The sequence below is a fragment of the Loa loa genome (genome assembly GCF_000183805.2).
Source record: "Loa loa unplaced genomic scaffold supercont3.72, whole genome shotgun sequence".
NCBI lineage: Eukaryota > Metazoa > Nematoda > Chromadorea > Rhabditida > Onchocercidae > Loa > Loa loa.
Window position 1 is genome coordinate 74,740 of NW_018108252.1, and position 17,878 is coordinate 92,617.

At 33.1% G+C, this 17,878-nt stretch overlaps 3 protein-coding genes across 3 annotated transcripts in view; 2 read left to right on the forward strand and 1 right to left on the reverse strand.

Annotated features, from left to right (window-relative positions):
* LOAG_17416 overlaps window positions 1–1,086 on the reverse strand; it is a 7,492-nt gene extending 6,406 nt beyond the window's left edge. The window contains exon 1 of the mRNA XM_020450078.1: window positions 850–1,086. The gene's annotated coding sequence lies outside the window, so the exon portion shown is untranslated. The remainder of the gene's footprint in view (window positions 1–849) is intronic.
* A 3,813-nt stretch (window positions 1,087–4,899) lies between these two features.
* Window positions 4,900–14,377, forward strand: LOAG_17417 (histone-lysine N-methyltransferase; the record flags this gene model as incomplete). The annotated part of the gene is made up of 17 exons (XM_020450080.1): window positions 4,900–5,147; window positions 5,393–5,476; window positions 5,667–5,730; window positions 6,136–6,345; window positions 6,758–6,906; window positions 7,076–7,231; window positions 7,494–7,588; window positions 8,011–8,117; window positions 8,383–8,678; window positions 8,994–9,201; window positions 11,268–11,520; window positions 12,098–12,189; window positions 12,289–12,468; window positions 12,719–12,973; window positions 13,278–13,389; window positions 13,565–13,770; window positions 14,055–14,377. 17 exons carry the CDS (start codon window positions 4,900–4,902, stop codon window positions 14,334–14,336), a joined length of 2,997 nt encoding a protein of 998 aa, XP_020306299.1. The 3' UTR covers window positions 14,337–14,377.
* Window positions 14,378–15,444: 1,067 nt separating this feature from the next.
* Window positions 15,445–17,663, forward strand: LOAG_06331 (hypothetical protein; the record flags this gene model as incomplete). Its single annotated transcript, XM_003141867.1, has 4 exons — window positions 15,445–15,522; window positions 15,830–15,981; window positions 17,014–17,143; window positions 17,484–17,663. Coding segments are annotated over 4 exons (540 nt in total), but the record flags the coding sequence as incomplete, so codon positions are not given.
* Window positions 17,664–17,878: the final 215 nt, after the last annotated feature.

Consider the following 17,878-nt stretch of genomic DNA (forward strand, 5'->3'; position numbering starts at 1 on the left):
AATAATAATAATAATAATAATAATAATAATAATAATAATAATAATAATAATAATAATAATAATAATAATAATAATAATAATAATAATAATAATAATAATAATAATAATAATAATGATAATGATAATAACAATAATAATAAATAAATAAATAATAAACTGTACACAGTGTGACTGAATTGTTTCATAACATTTCAAATAGAGGAAATAGGACATGACTCATACATTTTCGACCTATCAAACAATTAGTAATCATAACAATTTTTCTTAATGTTCTTTTTCCTTTTATTTTCTATTTTTTTTTATGGGAGAAAATGTTTAAAATTATGACTGTTTGTTCATAATTGTTTACAAGAATGATTTACTCATTTTGTCTTACCTTTCATAATCTCGACTAAGTGGTGACAAAGAGAAACAAACAAATTAATCCTATATTTGTTTATTCTTATGAATGGTTTTGCATCCAATAATCCAAATATTCAGCTGAGTGATCTAATCATTGGTCATGGCTAAGGACGATGTTGCTAATACCTACATGGCCGTATATTATACGTAATAAAATTCTTAACTATACTGAGCAAGTTTATGTTACGTGACTCAAACCAAATTCTTCATATTCTTTATTTCACAAAAAACCAGTTTAATTTTTTGAAAAATGCCACTCAAACAGTGAGAACTAACTCTCATCGTACAATAACATTGCACATGATCCATCTGCTTACGTAAAAAGCAATCTAATCTTTAACCTGTGTAAAATACGACTTGGCACTTAAGCATGCTTTGGATATCTTATCTCGTTTATGTAATCCATGATTTAGCATTTACGTTTGTGTGTAATATACAATCAGTTACATATGCAATGAAGAATCATCCTTTCTCTGGTGTAGATTGTATCAATTAGGTATTCACGTATGTGATAATTTCCTCTTAGTGCGTCACCACATCAATGGTATGTATGACTGCTTCAAGAATTTTCTCCTTTTTTTTTTATTTTATTTATCTCACAATACGCACGATCTGAAAGCTGCAAAGCATATGAAAATCATTAATAACTTTCAAAGGAAAAAAAAATCACAAATTCACAAATTTCATAGATATCATGTGATGATCTAATCTGCTGCAAATAAGACAAAAGTAACGACCTAACTTATAATTACTGTAATCGTACAACAAATCTTCGCGAAACATCATACATTCTGTGTAACTCTCATCTATTCACTATTTTAAACATTTTAAATGTTTCAAATAAATTTAAAACAAACGAACGAATTTTCAATCCTTTCCATAGCATGAAATTCTCGAAACAATTTTTCGAATGTTCGTCCGTAGTGATGATATTTTCGATTCGTTACTTGAACAATACCTGAAATATCAAAAATCTTCAAAACAAAAAAAACGAACAAAAACAATAAGATGATTTAAGCAACAAATTATGATCATTTGACCAATAAGATGATTTAAGCAACAAATTATGATCATTTGACCAATAAGATGATTTAAGCAACAAATTATGATCATTTGACCAATAAGATGATTTAAGCAACAATTATGACCATTTGACCAACAAGATCATTTGAGCAACAATTATGGCTACGGTATCTTATAACTTCATCTATCAAGCAAATTAACTGAGAGTTCTATCCATCCAGAAAATCATTTTCTCATTAAATGAAGTCAATTTATTGATCCGTAAAGTACCACTCATTCGATACAATAAAGGTTCAATAACTTGCTAATGCTAATGGAAAATATTTTAGCATCATATTTCGATGAGTGAAATTTTAACAACAACAAACAACTATAACAATAACAATGACACAAACAACAATAACAATAAACAACAAACAACAACAAGTAACAACAAACAACAATAACAACAATAAACAGCAATAACAATAAACAACAGTGACAATAACAACAAACAACAATAACAACAATAAACAGCAATAATAATAAACAACAGTAACAATAATAGCAAACAACAACAGCAATAAACAATAATAACAATAAACAACAACAACAATAGTAGCAAACAAACAAACAACAATAACAATAATAAGTAACAATAGTAGCAAACAACAATAACAACAACAAACAACAGTAACACCTTCAAAGGATTTGAACGTAAAGACCAAAGATTAAAATTTTAAATTAAATTAAAAAAAAACGAAAGTTACCCAATAATTACCATTAAATAAAACAGTTCTATTAATGGAATACTTTACAGGATATTTTCAAATACCACTGAACCTTCGATCTTTGTCCAGTTTATAAACGGACGTATGCGTGTCTGTCCGTATCTCTCCGTACGTGCTTCCCTCTCCCTCTCTCTCTCCTCCTTATATTCATCATGTCGCATGTGTGTGTGTATGTATACAAATATAAGTATGTGTATGTATATCTATGTATGTGTTTGTATGTATGTCTATGTATACACATGTATGTGTGTATGTCTGTGTATACATATATGTGTATGTGTATGTGTATGCCTATGGATGCATCACATTGCCATGAACACTTAGAGAGCAACTCAAATAACAGAGCAAAACCCACCGCATTTCATCGATTGCTGTACTTCCGTGTGTTGCCTTTGTATGTGTATGTGTGTGTGTGTGTATGTGTGTGTGTGTGTTTGCCTCTCTGTCTGTCTGTCACATACGAAGACAGACAGACACACACATACGTCGATTCTCCTCTCGTACTTACCTATTTGCTGTAGAAGGAAGTCGATCAGTTAGAGTAAAATTTTTTTTTTCTTGGAGCATTTTTACTTTAATTACAACTAATTTTGTCCACTTTTTTCTGACATTTTCATTTAGCCAAATATCAGTGTAACATGTTCTTTGATCATATACATATCACCATATCTATGATAATTTATTTTCATATGAATTGACCTTTCACCTCCATTTCCTACTTTCTCTTATTGCTCTCAACATCTCTTCCATCTTCTCTTTGAGATATTTTTCTTAACATTCCTAATTTTCAACTTTTTTGAGCTATAACCTTGCAAAGTTTAATGTTTCGAAAGAACAAAGAACACTTCAATTTCTTTTTTTTGTAGGTAACTTATGTGAAGTGAAGGAGGTTTTTCATGTTTGCAAAGGGAAATTAAGGCTTATTTTCTAATTTGTTTAAAATTTCCAGAAGTGTTCTTTTGTACAATCAATCCATGTATGCTTTATTTATGCGTCAGGAAATCCTGATTCTTTCAGGAATTCACGGGGAACAGCAATAAGATTGAGAAGCGCAATAAGGGAAGTTTCGCGGGGTGTTATCTACAGAAGAATAATGCAAGATTACCGCACGATTACCTTCAGGTCGGTCTGTCAAATTTATCATTCTTTTCTAAACCGCTCACATAATTATTTGGTTGCTTACTGTGAAGTAACTTTAAGTTTTCAACTAATTCTTACCCAGTTATCTTATAATGGTTAAAGAGACAAATGCAAACATAATGGATCAATAATAATTACTGTAATGTATGGTAAGTTATATGTGATTATTTTCAACCTTCTCCTTCATTCTTCCGTTTTTTTTAAAATCTTATCCTAAAATGTTTTCCGAGAAATTCTAGACCTGAGAACAGAAAGTTGGGGATGTTCTGGAAGAAATTTACGGCCGCTCAAAAGTTATTTCAAAAGTTTTGTAAATATTCGTTCTTTATTTCATATCGTATCCTCTACCCGATTTTAAAATCTTTAAGGTTGTTGTGATAAAATTGAGGAACTTGTTATATCATTTTGTTTCCGAGGAGAATTATGTTCTTAATAACGACTGTAATTATTTCCTTTTTACAATGTTGTGTTTACAGTATTTGAAGAGTGCTAAGGAGTGTTTGTCTTTATCACTTATTATCTTTGTAATACATTCAGTCATTGTCATCGTATCATCGCACGGTTTCTTACTTTGTCACCACTAACCTAGCCAAAGTATTGGAAAGTAAAAATACTACCCAAAGATATGAAAATTGGTTCGAATGACGAGAATATGCATTTTACTTTCAGGAAAATCTTCTTGGTATAGAATGACCTGTTGATATGGACGATTTTCTTGGACTCTTTCAGTAGAACCATACTGTTCATATCTTCTTAGGAGGAAAGAAGTGGAAAAGTGAAGCTATTTGTGCGCTTACTAAGTAATAAGCATTGTTTGAGTATGAGGGAAAGTTTGTAACCATTAACTTTGACCAGTTAATTAATCGGAAGAATTTTTGATGCAGAACTTAGCTCATTTTATCTTACAGTCTTAGACATACGTTAAAGATATTGAATTAAAGACTTAGCAGGTACTTCCGTTTTTAAAATCTTTTGTTAATGGCGAACAGCAAGCTTAGGTCATATAATCAATTAAAGCATGTAGGAGAGGCGGATTTTTCAGATTTTCTTCGGTTGCTACATTTGTGCTTAATCGATCCTAAGCGTGTCACTCAAAATCACATCATTTAGGATTTAATTGGTATTTCTGTTCTCGGATCGTACTTCGGATATCAATATTGCACGCTTTTCTAGTCACGTGTTTTTTCAGATGCAGCCCATTATCCATCATTTGAATTATGATATCGTAGAAGTGAATATAGTACTCTTCGTTAAAACTATGTCTTAACAGCCGAAATCGTGAACCCTGTGTAGGATAAATTTGTGAAGATCGCAGGATTTTATCTGAATTTTGCAGATCGACGCGACTTTCCAGTCTTAAAATTTTATTGGATGTTTCGCAAGTCATATTTTATTTTTCAGATTGCTTAAAATGAAAGTTCACGTGGACGATGTGTACTTTATTAGCTGAACAAGTGAGTTACCTGCTATTTGTGGATATATCATTTCACGATCAACACTTCCAGTCTGTTGCTATCACTCCAGTTGAAGCGAAAATAGGAAGTATACAACAAATCCGGAAATAATGAGCGAGGAGGAAAAAGATTCATCGGGCCATGATCCGGATCCGTCCACGTCCAAATATTCTGAAGAATCTACCTCATCACGGTCATCAAGCCGTTCAAAACTTTCGGCAAGTCCGGTATGCCTCGAAGAACAACGGGTACAGTTGAAACTAGCCAGCCCACTTGGTGGTGAGCCACTTACTTTCATGTGGCCACTACGAGAGGTTTCTGGTTATAGCGAAGGACAAGAAATTCTAGATGTTGTAAGGTAATTTCTTTTTCCAGGTTAAATATAATTTGTCGCATGATTCGTTGATGTTATACTTTTGCATGAAAGACTTCGAACTGAGATTTCCGAAATCAGTGAATTCTTCGAAGTATGCAAGGTTCGGTGATATATAAAGAATATGTTCCCTAAAGCGGTTCAAAAAATACAAGACGCAATCGTAATGAAAATGGACAAGATGATGATGTGTGATAATTTTATCTTTTCTTATTCCTGGAATATTTCAGGAATGCGCTTTCATCATTTCCTGAGCTTAATTTCATCTTAAGACAGCACTGTGGGATGAATCTTGATACAATTGATAAGAGGAAGTAAGTTATTTGTTGTTTGATTTCATCCAAAATTTTTGAAATACAGGTGTCACGCAATTCCAATAAAAATCGCTTTTTAATAGTGAATATTAAAATATTTCGAGATTTTGTAATTTCGATATTTTTAAAAAATGAAAATTTTTTAAAAATTTTAAAAATAAAAGATATCAATTTCAAGTTGGCATTTCAGCTTTCAACAAATGTCGGCACTATTGGATGCTTTCAACAAAACTTGCCCCACATTTACTCAACTGGTCAGGCTTTTTAGTTTAGACTATTCTTTTTAAAACTTTTATGTTCAAAAAAAACCAAATTAAACTTTTTAAATAGATTCGTATACTTACTGAACTAGCTTGAGTATATACGCAATAATTTACAATCTCCTTTCTTTAGTTGCATGAGGTTCAGTGGAAGTTCTGCTGCTTTTTTTGTCGTAGCTTTTTGAGCACATTGCTTTCGTAATTTTACCTTTCCGGGGCAGGTTCTTGAACAGATTTTAATAGCTTTGAACTGTTGTGCTATGCTATCATTTTATTAAGCAGCAGAGTTTTTATTTTGATTTCTTTTTTAAAATGGCTATGTCAATTAAAAAAAAAAATCATTCTTGGAAAATATTTTGTTTTGTAAAAGTTTCCATCAATCTGTCTTCTATATTATAGTGGAAAGGTGCGACGAAGCCAGGTGGTGAAATTTGGTCAGCAGAACGAGCAAATCCAGCGTTGCTAAGGCAGATTTGTACCAGAGCATACAATCGTGCCGTAGACAATGTGCATCTTTTAAATAATCATTATAAGGCATTCTCATCGCAAACCTATGGTGAAACGTCATTTGATCGAATGCAAATGATCATTCAAGAAATTGTGCCAAAGGTTTGCTAATATTTCATAAGACTAGGTTGGTTATGAAAATAGATCTTTGTAAACCTTTTGGAATATACAGGTTATATTCTGAGTGCTCATTATGCTTCTCTCCCATGAGTGTTCTTAAAAAGTTCATTCATCTTGTGATAATGCCAAAGTCACACTTGTCATGATCTCCATTTCCATCTTTTCCGGAATTTGTGTTTTTGTTTTGATTAAATATTGATGGAGGATTAGAGGAGGTAGTTAAATTACTCTTATTATATCACATATAACTTCATTTATGTACGCAACCTATTCTTGTAACTGTTTTTGTTTTAAAAAATGATTGCATTGATTGGTTCATGCCACCCGACATGTTAAAGAAAGTAGAAAGCCATTTTTTGTTCGATATTCGTAACTCATAGTGGTGTTGTTTCAGGATCGGGATGTTTTCGTTGATCTTGGAAGTGGGGTTGGTCAGTTAGTCATTCACATGGCAGGCGGTTCTAAAGTACGAAAAGCAGTTGGTATAGAAATTGCCTCTTTGCCGAATCGTTATGCGCAAAATCTTTCTGTCGAATTCAAAAAGTATCAGTTATCAACTATTGGATCTTGTACCTAAAGCAGTAGTTGTTACATGATATTTCAGGAAATAATGATGCTTTGGAAATTACAAATTGTTTGATTTTGGTAATTTTTCCTATTTAATGAATATTCTCATGATAAATGCGTGATTTCAAGTTCTTACTCTTTTCAGATGGATGAAGTGGTATGGTAAAAAATTTAGACCGTTTGAATTACATAAAGGAGATTTTTTGGATGAAAAATTTCGTGATCTGATCACCAGAGAAGCAACAATTATTCTGATCAATAACTTCGCATTTACAGCGGAACTGGAAACTCGTATAAAGAGGTCTGTTGCACTCTTTCTGTATTTGTACCATTTTGTCATTAATTATGTGTTTTCGCTTAACGTCGAAATTAAAACTATGGTGAAGTGACAATTTTGAATTTCGCGGCAGAACCATCTTGATTACTGCTGTCATAACGCAGATATGGACTTTGGCGTTTTGTATTTAGTTCTAGACTGAAACTTATTTTCAGTCTAACATACTTCGCCCAAGGCGTCGGGTATGACTTCTCGGATTTGCGTACTGAATATTTTGTTTTTTAAGAGAACTTTTGAGCGAACTTAAAGATGGAACACGGATCATTTCTACTAAACCTTACGGCCTACCGAATCGAACGATCACAGATAGGCATTTGAATGGTACAGATTTCCTTTTCCTCACATAAATCATAAGTTTTTATAAGAAATATGTTCAGTCGTAACTGCCTGCCTGATTGTTAATTCAGAAGTTTAGCTATGTTGTTAATAAGAGACGTGGTGTTTTTTCATTATACGCTATCGAAAAGGCAATTTCATTCCTGGAATTAAAATAGAACGAAAGGTCTATAAAAATTTAATCTGTTGAACTTACACGAATGAAACACATTATTAATGCTAGCTTTTTTTTTGTGAATTCTGTGTTCAATACTTTTGCGGTAGAAATCAATTTTCGAACGTTGTGGAATGTACGTTACAGCTTATTAAAATCTTAGATAAGCATATTCATTGAACTTTATCTGTTTCATAATAGCAAGTGTTGCTCATTGTAAGGAAACGTAACTGTACACAAAAAAATTATCCAGATATATCAGCTATTTTGGACGTTTTCGAAATGGCGCAGTGTGAAAATGCTTGCTCATGGACGAGTAACTATGTTGCATACTACCATCATGTTATCAATCGAGCTAAAGTACGTCATCCGTAGTGTGGCTAGTAAAATTCAGTAATAAGTGTGCACATCCAATCATCGACTATTCCGCATTCGATGATGCTGTCGTTTTGTTTGTCGCACTCCTCATTTTTTTGGTTGTCTTAAAGTCGACCTAGTAAAAATTAGCTTGCAGTGAGGCAATGATTCATTTTATTTTTAAATTCATTTTATATTTGGGTATATTTTTGGGAAAAGATTTTCATGGAATAAAGGGAAGTGAAAAAGTAATTGAAGTACATTTTAGTTAGAAAAATATTTTCTCTCTCAACGAAATCCCGCACTGAAACAACACAACAGTTCGGATGGCAGTAGACGATCATCAACATCAAGCAAAACATCGCGGGATAGTTTCCGGTGCTGGAGCCGAGAATCTAGTGCATCGTTACCGAATAATCTTTCTAGTGCACTGGCTGGTCGTCGTGGTGCTACACCAACAGTTGGTGGTAGTCATACACCAACGTATCATGAGCGAAGTCCAACACCGCTTAGCAGGAATAACAAGCGCCCGAATTCGGATCTTTCGGATGATGATGATTATGCGTAAGTTCCAGTGTTCTGTTTCAGACTGAAATTGCAAGCTTGGGGTTTGAAGTTAGTGAATTAGCCAATTATTAACTTGGCAGAACGTATGCAGCAGTCCTAAGTAAATAGTTTAAGTCGAGTGTACTGATGGCAAAACTAGCATTAAAATAATGCTTGGGTTAACAGTTACTAAGATATTTTGATTAGATGTCAACTAATGGTAGTATTACATGTTGCAACGTGACTACACTTCTGTTTTCTTGGATAAAACAGTGTCTGTGAATAATTTGATCTTCTTCGGTTATGGGATTATCTTCAGTAGTATATTTCCAGAATCGGTCCAACAACGCGCCGCAAATGGCAAGAATACTGTTCGACAAAAACGAAAAGTCAACGTACCACCACAACGGCTTCAGCAGAGAATTCCTTATCAGTTCGCAGTTCGAAATGGCCAACACCGGATTATGATTATGCTCCTTTGAGAAAAATTCGCAAAACTGGACAGCGTGGACGGCCTCGTAAAATACCTGCTGCTAATAAGGTTAAACATTTTTCTACATTTTTTGAGGAAGGAGCGGAAGAGAAATTGCTAATTTTGGGCAGTGTGAATATGCAATATAGGTCATGATTATTGAAATGTGATCCAGTTGGTAAATTTAACGATCAAAGGTTAAGTTATGGTAATTTTAATAATAAGTTAGGTATTCCTTTGGCAAACACTTTACACTTTGCTTCCTGTATTTTGTCCTATACTCTAATGCGTCTGTGTTTAAATGAAGCTCCAAACAATTACGACTAGCTTTTATATTTGAACTTGGAGAACTTTTCTGCAAACTTTTTTATCCTAATTATTTCTTTTCGCAAATTTGATGTGTTATATAATGAAGTTAAAATTCTCAAAACCATTTTTGTCTTTTCGAAATTTCTGTTGTCTCTTTTTCCCTCAATTTTTTTTTTATTTTTCATAAATGCGTCAAATTTCAATACAGAGCTGAAGAATTTGTTTGGACTTTTTCTGAAGTTCTTCTAAAAGTCCGGGAATTTCAGCTTTCCACCTGTGAGATGTTAGCAGAATGAAATTATACATAGTATTTTCCTGTGCCATTTATATTCAATCCATAGCATTTTGGTGAATTCTGCCGACAAATTTTTAAAAAATTTTTTGAAATTGCTTGGCACAGAAATAGTTGCCTCCTCTTATGTAAGTGAAGATCGGAAGAACGAATGCAGCGTGTAAGATTGAATACTGTCTCGTAGTTCCACATTTGCATTTGGAGTCTTTTCTAGAAATAGATTCATTTTATGAATCGCTTGTCTAGCTTCATCCCACGAGTTCCAAAAATTCACCGAAGATCAGTTTCCGGTTTATCTACTTTCCATTCAGTTTTAGAAAAATTCCCTATTGCTCGACTCGCTTTTCACTTGCACTGATACAAATCTTCATCGGAACTCATTAAACACGTTGATTGCGTAAGTCAAACGAATATTCTTTGGTGTTAGCCATATTTTTTTTGTGATTTTTAGATTAAAGTACCGACTGTCACCAACGCCATCAATAAGAAAAGTGAAATTAAAGACAAAAAGAGAGAGCAATAAAGTGAGAGAAGCATAAAAAAGGTAAAGAGTAAAAACTGTCAACTGAAATAACTAGTTTGGGTCTCAGTTAAGGTATGTACTCTTGCAAATGTTCATTTTATTTTGTAATATGAAGCTGATGTAAATTGAAATCGAATTTATTTTATAGATATGTTAACGGAGGTTTTTTAACAATAAGATTTTGTAGCTTGAAAAGATTTGGGCATATCCAAGACATGCTGCTTTTTCTTTAATTAGGAAATTTTGGATAATCGTATCTTTAATAAAACTCTGTAAATTGCTGAAATGAGATGGAATTATTAAGAGGAAACTGTCGGCAAGATGACGTCGCTTTACCTTTGATGCATTTGAATGGTAAAAGTACAGAATGTCATCTCTTCGATCTGTTAGTCACTCATTGAATAAGTAAATCAAGTTATGCAATTCCAGTCAGTATTAATTGATCACCAAATTGCCCGACTAACCGATCGTTTAGTGATCCGCCTATCACTTCATTAAAACAATCATTCATTCGCTCTAACATTTGTCTTTTCGGTTCATCAGTTAGTCAGTTTTGACAGTGATTTAATCGTTTCTTCATATATCTTTCTTCCCCTTTTTTTTTTGGTCAATAGGAAATAGATCAGTATGTGTAGTTGTTGGGGGAGGATGAATGAGAGAGAGGAAGATGCAAATTTTATGCTAATTTTTAGTCTTTATCTTACTTCGTCTGAACAATGTGAACTTTTTTCTTTTTTGGAAGTGCTTTTTTTTTTTTTTGGTAACGGCGAAGAAGATTGGAAGCTGAATCATTCAGAACAAGTAGCTCTATGCTCTACTCTGTGTGTATGCTTATTTGTTTGTTTGTTCTCTATCTCTTCATTCATAAAATTGCATATAAAACTGTATGTCTGTGCGAATAGATGGGCTTATGTATATATGTATATAATTTATTTATATGTGCTGTTGTATGCTATAGAGAAATGCAAATTCTTGATTTTTTTTTGCATCAATATCCCGAAGAAACTTCAGGCCTTCGCTGATGATGAAACACGGGAGACAATCGATTTGATGCATCGTATGACTCGGACAGCAACCACTCATACTGCATCACCGGTGCATGATCGGTCACTGGTATATGTATCAGATATTTCACATCCAGAAGAGATGGATCGAGATGTGCTAGATCAAGCAGTGGGTGATGATGCTGCTATTGCAACGATAGAAAATAAACCGGAATTATTGTTACAGCAAAGTAAATATCCGGCATTGAATCAGATGCTTGGTAAGTATTATTTCGGTACATGGTTTTCATAATGATAACTGTAATTCAAGATAGATGAGCAGTTCCGATTTTTTTACTTTTACTTGAACTCACTCATTATAATAACTTTGCAGTTCCATTTCTAAACATTGACCACTTCTTGAGCAATTATGTCAATATTTGAATAACTTTTACGCTTTTTTTTGGTTTCAATATATGATGGATATTTCACTGCAGTTTCGAATTCGAAAAAAAAAACTTTCAAATATTTAGGGCGCAAGTGTTATAGTTGATCACTAGTTGTATCGAATACATCCCTATGGGAAACGTAAATGATAGTTTAGAATACGATGATATCATTTCCGTTGTTGACTGTTTTCTTCATTTTGAATTATAGCTCGTTTCTTACTTATAAACTGAATTGTATCCACATTTATAACTTCCCTTTTCACGAATTGTAATTTTTTCGTTGACGAACCCAAAGATTTGCAAAGTTAGCATGTGCGGTGGCTACTGAATTTGAAAGTGAACAGGAAGTTTTCACTTTTTTGTAAGTCTTGTAGTTGTTAAAAGGTTTTTTACGAGTTTGATATTTTAGAGTCAATGCGCATCATGTTCGAAGCCCAACTGGAAAAAATGAAGGCCGAGAATTTCGCAGATGATATCAGAGCTCAAATTGAGCTGCAAAAGGTTTGCTTGGTGTATTTACTTTAGGTTAAAAATTTTAAACATATTTTTTGCAGTTTAGAATCAGACAATGATTCACTTATATCTCCAGAATTATTTTAGTCATACCGAAATTTGCTGCGATCTCGAATTGATGCTATAACAAAGCAAATAACAAATCTGCGATCATCGGGTATGAACTGTTTTTATGCACGAATTGAAGAGCTAGGTATTGAGGCATCAACACCAAGTTTGTTGTTGGAAAATGCGAAAGAAATTGTTGCACATCACAAAAAAATTACGGTTAGTTCTTGAACTAAGAAAAAAATTTCAAAATTCGACGAAAAACTGATAATTTTCTTCTGCATTTAATACCGAAGAAAAATATTCACTGGAGTGTTCGTCGCGAAAAAAAGCAAGGCGACATAATCATATTTTTCAGCACTGCATTTTTGTTAAAGAGATCCTTGTTTCCTTTACAATGTATGTACAAGTCTCTGAGTAATTTAAAATTTTTTGTCCTAAATCTTACCAATGTAGCGTAATTTTCAAGGCAGAATGTGCAGCCCTGGAAAGTGAAATTACTGCATTGGAAATGTCTAATCAGCAGTTGGAAATTAAAGTACGCCGGCGGGAAGAATTGGAATCTGCCAAAAATGCAAATAATACTGCCACCCTTTCAAATACCAACACTCAATTATTAAGCTCGCTTTGCGCTGCTAATTCCCTGGTACTTGCTGAAAACTTCCAAGCTCTTACTGCACACAACAAAAATTTATTGAATCGAGTAACACAAATTGCAGACAAGGTCAGATTCATTTGCGTCTTACCGACCTTATAAATATATCACATGCGATGCGTTAAATATATTACATGATGTCTTACCCTCTAAAAATCTAAGCAAGTTAAATATGAAGAATGGCTTATAAGTTATACTGCACAGCTCTCTTATTAGCCTCTTATATGTTTGTCAACTACAATCGGATCAAATTTTAGGAATTGTGAAGTTCTTTTCAAAATCTCATATTTAATTGGAAACATGAGTCTCGCAGGAATCGAATTATCCTGAACCTAAGCCAATGGCGTGTTCCACTTGACCAAAATATTTTCAGGGCGATATCGGAAACGCTACCGCGGATGTCAGTAACCATGTAACATCAGCACAAGATGGTCTCCTGTCACCACAATCGGATAGTGCTGTCCTGACATTTTCTTCTGCTCCAGGTAGTGAAATATTTATTGTGCCCTGAAATCCAACAGAATAGAATGAAGCAGACAATAGACCAAATTTCCCTTGCTGTTGGAGAGTCCTGCTGGAGATGTTCGTTGAAGGGTCCTATTTCCGGTTCACGAGATAAGACATATGTATAAGTGAGGTTTACGGCAATACATTTTTAAGCTGGTTTTGGGCACCAGTCATCCAGTCAGTCGACCTTTACTTCCCTTTCTGTTGGCGCTACTCCACTGAAGCGCTCCCGACAGCGACAGATCCGGAACGGCGTCGCCAAAAAGCCACTTTCTGGGTCTAACAAACAACCCAGTGATCCGAAAGAGGATGAGGAAATGGAGCGAAAAATTCAGGACATTGTCGCGAAAGCTTTAGAAGTAAGATTCCATTATCATTGAAACTTTTGAGTATTTTAAATGCGATATCGTTTAACTTGGTGTATTTATTTCTTAGATGTTAGATTTGCTATCGGGTATAATCATCTAACTTTAGAGCATCACATTCCTTTTAACTTTAATTTAGCTACGGATATAGAATTCGAGAAAAAATATTTCAGCGTATGAGCGCGCAAAAACCTTATAAGTATGTTATGCATGGAATGATTGTTAGTGGTTTTAAAGTGAATTTATCAACAGAAATTTGGATTGCAAGAATATTTCAGGTAGATAGTGCAGCGAAATGTGCGGAAAAAGAACGACGAGCACGAGGTGAAAAACGTAAAGAAAAGGGTATAATGTTAGGAACAGTACGTTCGTTAAGCGATATAACATTGTCTTCCGTATCCCTTTTATCTTCAACGGAGAAACCTCTTGCACTCCCTTGTGTTCCTGTTTCTACAACTATGACAACCGAAAGTGAAGTCCGAATTTCATGTTCCGCTTCTTACACGTTATCGAAAAATATTGAATCCACCGACAGTGTCAGGTCTTCTGTTGATGAGTAAACACGCATTTCTGTGATATGTTATGTGGATTTCCGAAGGGTTGAGCTAAAAAATGATTAGGAAAAAAGTTTGGAGAAAAAATTTATAATGGGACAATTTAGAATGAAAACAGTAGATAATTTGTTAGATAAATATGTCAACCAGGGCAGCCTGTGTTATCCTTAATTAAATCATCAGAAGGTGAGGGAATGGTAATGGGGAAAATGCGACACCTTTTCATTTAGCCAATTTCAGATCATTTCAGGACAGTCATCAAGTAATAAGAAAGGATAGGAGGGACAGACAGTAGGAGGACCTCAGTTTGATAATACCATTTCTAAAGCTCAATTCTTTTAATCTGATAACTCTACCACTGCCAGTTTTGTGTTCTAGGTTATTTCCACTTTTTGCTGCTTCGTTAACTAACTTTGACTTCCATGCTGTGAAAAGATTTTTTTCTTTCATTTTATTCAAATTTAAAAAATGTTCGAACTTAGATTTTTAGTTGAAATTCTCCAGTACTTTGTTTTAAAATTTGATCAACCTTTCAAAAATAACGGATACATACAGGGCTTTCTATAGCGCACAAGTTTTTTATCATTCATCATGTCAGCGATGCCTTTCAGAAATGTTTTGTAAATAAAGTGCATCCGGATTTAATGTTTCAAGTATTGTTTGTCACTGTCACCTTATTTTCTAAAAAGGTACTGTTGATTGATTGATGGTGTTTTAGCTAGTATTTGTTTTGAATCCAACTTTTACATTTGAATTTTAAATAGAATTTGAGTGATTATGCTATCGAAATTTTGGTTGGGTGATACCTTGAAATGACAAAAAAAAAGTCATTAAACTTCTAAGTCTTAATTTTTTTATATTTTATGTTTCATTAATGTGACTAAAATTCCGCAGCCGTCTTAGTTGTTTCAGCAATCCGGTGTTTTTTTTTTTTTTTTTTCTCAGGCAAATAAAAATTGATCATTGATATTCTTTCCAAATCATTTGCGAACAGTCGAGTAACTAAAACTGGGATGGCATTGTGAATTTACTTGTATTTTTTGAAATTCGTTTATCGAGTTTTAAACTGAAGGACACTGAACTTTTAGGTCTTTATACATTCCTCAATTTTCAAATGAAGATTGTGCCATCTGAATCGACCTCTTGGAGCAAAAGTACATCTAAAAACAATGACAGTAAAAATGATTCAAAGGTATGGCGGTCAAATTTAAATTGTACATTCATAAGAAGCACAGACTTAGCCATTCTAATCCCTTGATAACTTATCATACTCCTCATTCTTGCGTCAAATTGGCTTTACATTTGTAAGTTATAAATTTTGAAAATGGTAATAAAGACAAGAGTTGTAAAGATACACAGGGTGATGGACTAGGTAAAGTGTAATTTTGTTTGCTAACAAACGTTTATTGTCAAAAGTGAGAAGAGTTGATTGATTGGCGCAAACATGGAAATGGATGGTAAGGAAGAGAGAAAATTGAATTTTCTGAAAATTTCAACAGAAACAAAAAAAGAAATTGAGGAAACATTTATATATATCATCGAGAAAGAAAGGGACGACAAAGGTCATCGTTGTTGTTGTTGTTGTTGGATGTATCATAGAAGCAACAAAGTCTGATGAATTGCAATTGGCTGATATGACGCGAAATTTAAAGTATATTCTTTATAAATATAATAATTACTTTTATGCATTGTAAATTCAAAAATATTTCAATTTAAAGTTTTGATCATATCATAACAACGACTACTTTCACTCGTTGTAAATTTAAAATATTTCGATTTTAAAATTTGATTACATCATAACAATGATTGCTTTGCAAATTTAAAAAATAGTTGTAATAGAGATATTACTTTTTAAAAACATTTATGCGATATTCGCTTTCAAGCTGTAGTAAAAAATGCTAAAATATTTGCCATCTGTAAATGATATCAAAGTTGGATGTAAGTCTTATCAATCAACCTGAATCGAAATGTAATTTGATTCAGTTTTATTTTATCATTTTTCTTTCCCGATTATTTTATGGTCGCTTTCTCAAACAGTTCAAAATAAAAGAAATTTTCCTAAAGTTTTGGTAAATCAAAAAAAGAAACCAAAAATTTGGAAAATAAAAAAAAACAACAATGAGTAATTCTGATTCTTGATCTCATCAAAATGTAAGACAGTATTTTGTTTTCAGTGAACTAGTTAAGTATATATCGCCGGTTTTTTGTTTTTTTGCTCAAAAAAGTATGGGAAATTCCCTTCATAATTCTATTCTTTTATTTTGAAATTCCAAAACTTTTCACGAATGTAATAAAATCTTTTAATTGTAATAAACCTTTTTAAAAAACAATTTTTTTAACAAGCTGTAACACATAATCAAGTGACAGTACGATATAACGCAAGCTGTCACTGTTGAGAATTTTGATAAAATTTCCTTTTTTCATAAATAAAATAAATTACTAGATGTGGTATGAGGCTATAATATTAATTTAAAGCATATAAATTTACATTTTTTCCCGGAATATGACGTTTTTCTTTTTTTCGGAATTCGATCGATTCCATTGATCTTAGTTGTGTATCGAAATTCAGTTGGTAAATCATTGGTTAGGTTATTTCCTGCAAAATCGTATCAGACCGATAATGTTTCATCCATAGCACCGAATTCTTAGCCAATATTATATTCTCATTCGTCTACCTTTTCAGCTTCACATGCATAACCGCATTTGAGCTGTTTTCAATTAGGCTAACACTACCTGTCTCGCTTAAATTTTTAACAGCTATCGGCTGTCTCGTTGTCGGTTGTCAGTTGTCAGTTGTCAGTTGCCAGTTGCCAGTAGTCGGTTTTTAATATGAATATTAGCTTAACCATTTAACATAATTATTATTCAATATATTCAATTTAATTAAATATTCAATACGTGTAATACAATAATGGCAAGGATAGTTATGCGAAAAACTCCAAAAGGTTGTCCTCACTCAAAAAGTAAAGAAAAAATCCCTAAATAACTAGGCTTATGTCAGGCTAGATCACGACTTTTATCCTTTGTACTAATCGCTGCATACAAATTTTGAATACATCCTGATCGAATATCATGGAAACACATCTTTTCTCGTCCTTATTTTAATGAATCATGAGCATAATATTTAAATTCAAATTCGAAATTAAATTTTAGCCATCCACAAAATCATTTGTACCACCAAAAACGCCTTCGCTTAGGAACAGTGGAAAAGAATGCATAATAGAGAATCGATTTGAACTGGGTTGGAGCAGGAGCGGCAAAGTCGCACAATGTCCGCTTAGGTGTCTCAGAAGTACCAAAAGCGCTAGGCAAACTGACAAAGCAATATTTAATGTTAATGAGTTGCATTTTTCCTTTTTTTTCTTTCCCTATTACAAAATCTTCCGAAATAACTGAACCACATTTACAATAGGCTAGCAAAATAAGTCCAATGAACGTTCATATTTGTCGTGCAAAATATGCCAACAAGTAGCAGTTATGCTAATTATAGTAAATGAGTCCAAACAAGCATTGTGTAATATAACCAATAAAATAAGCAGTAAATATTT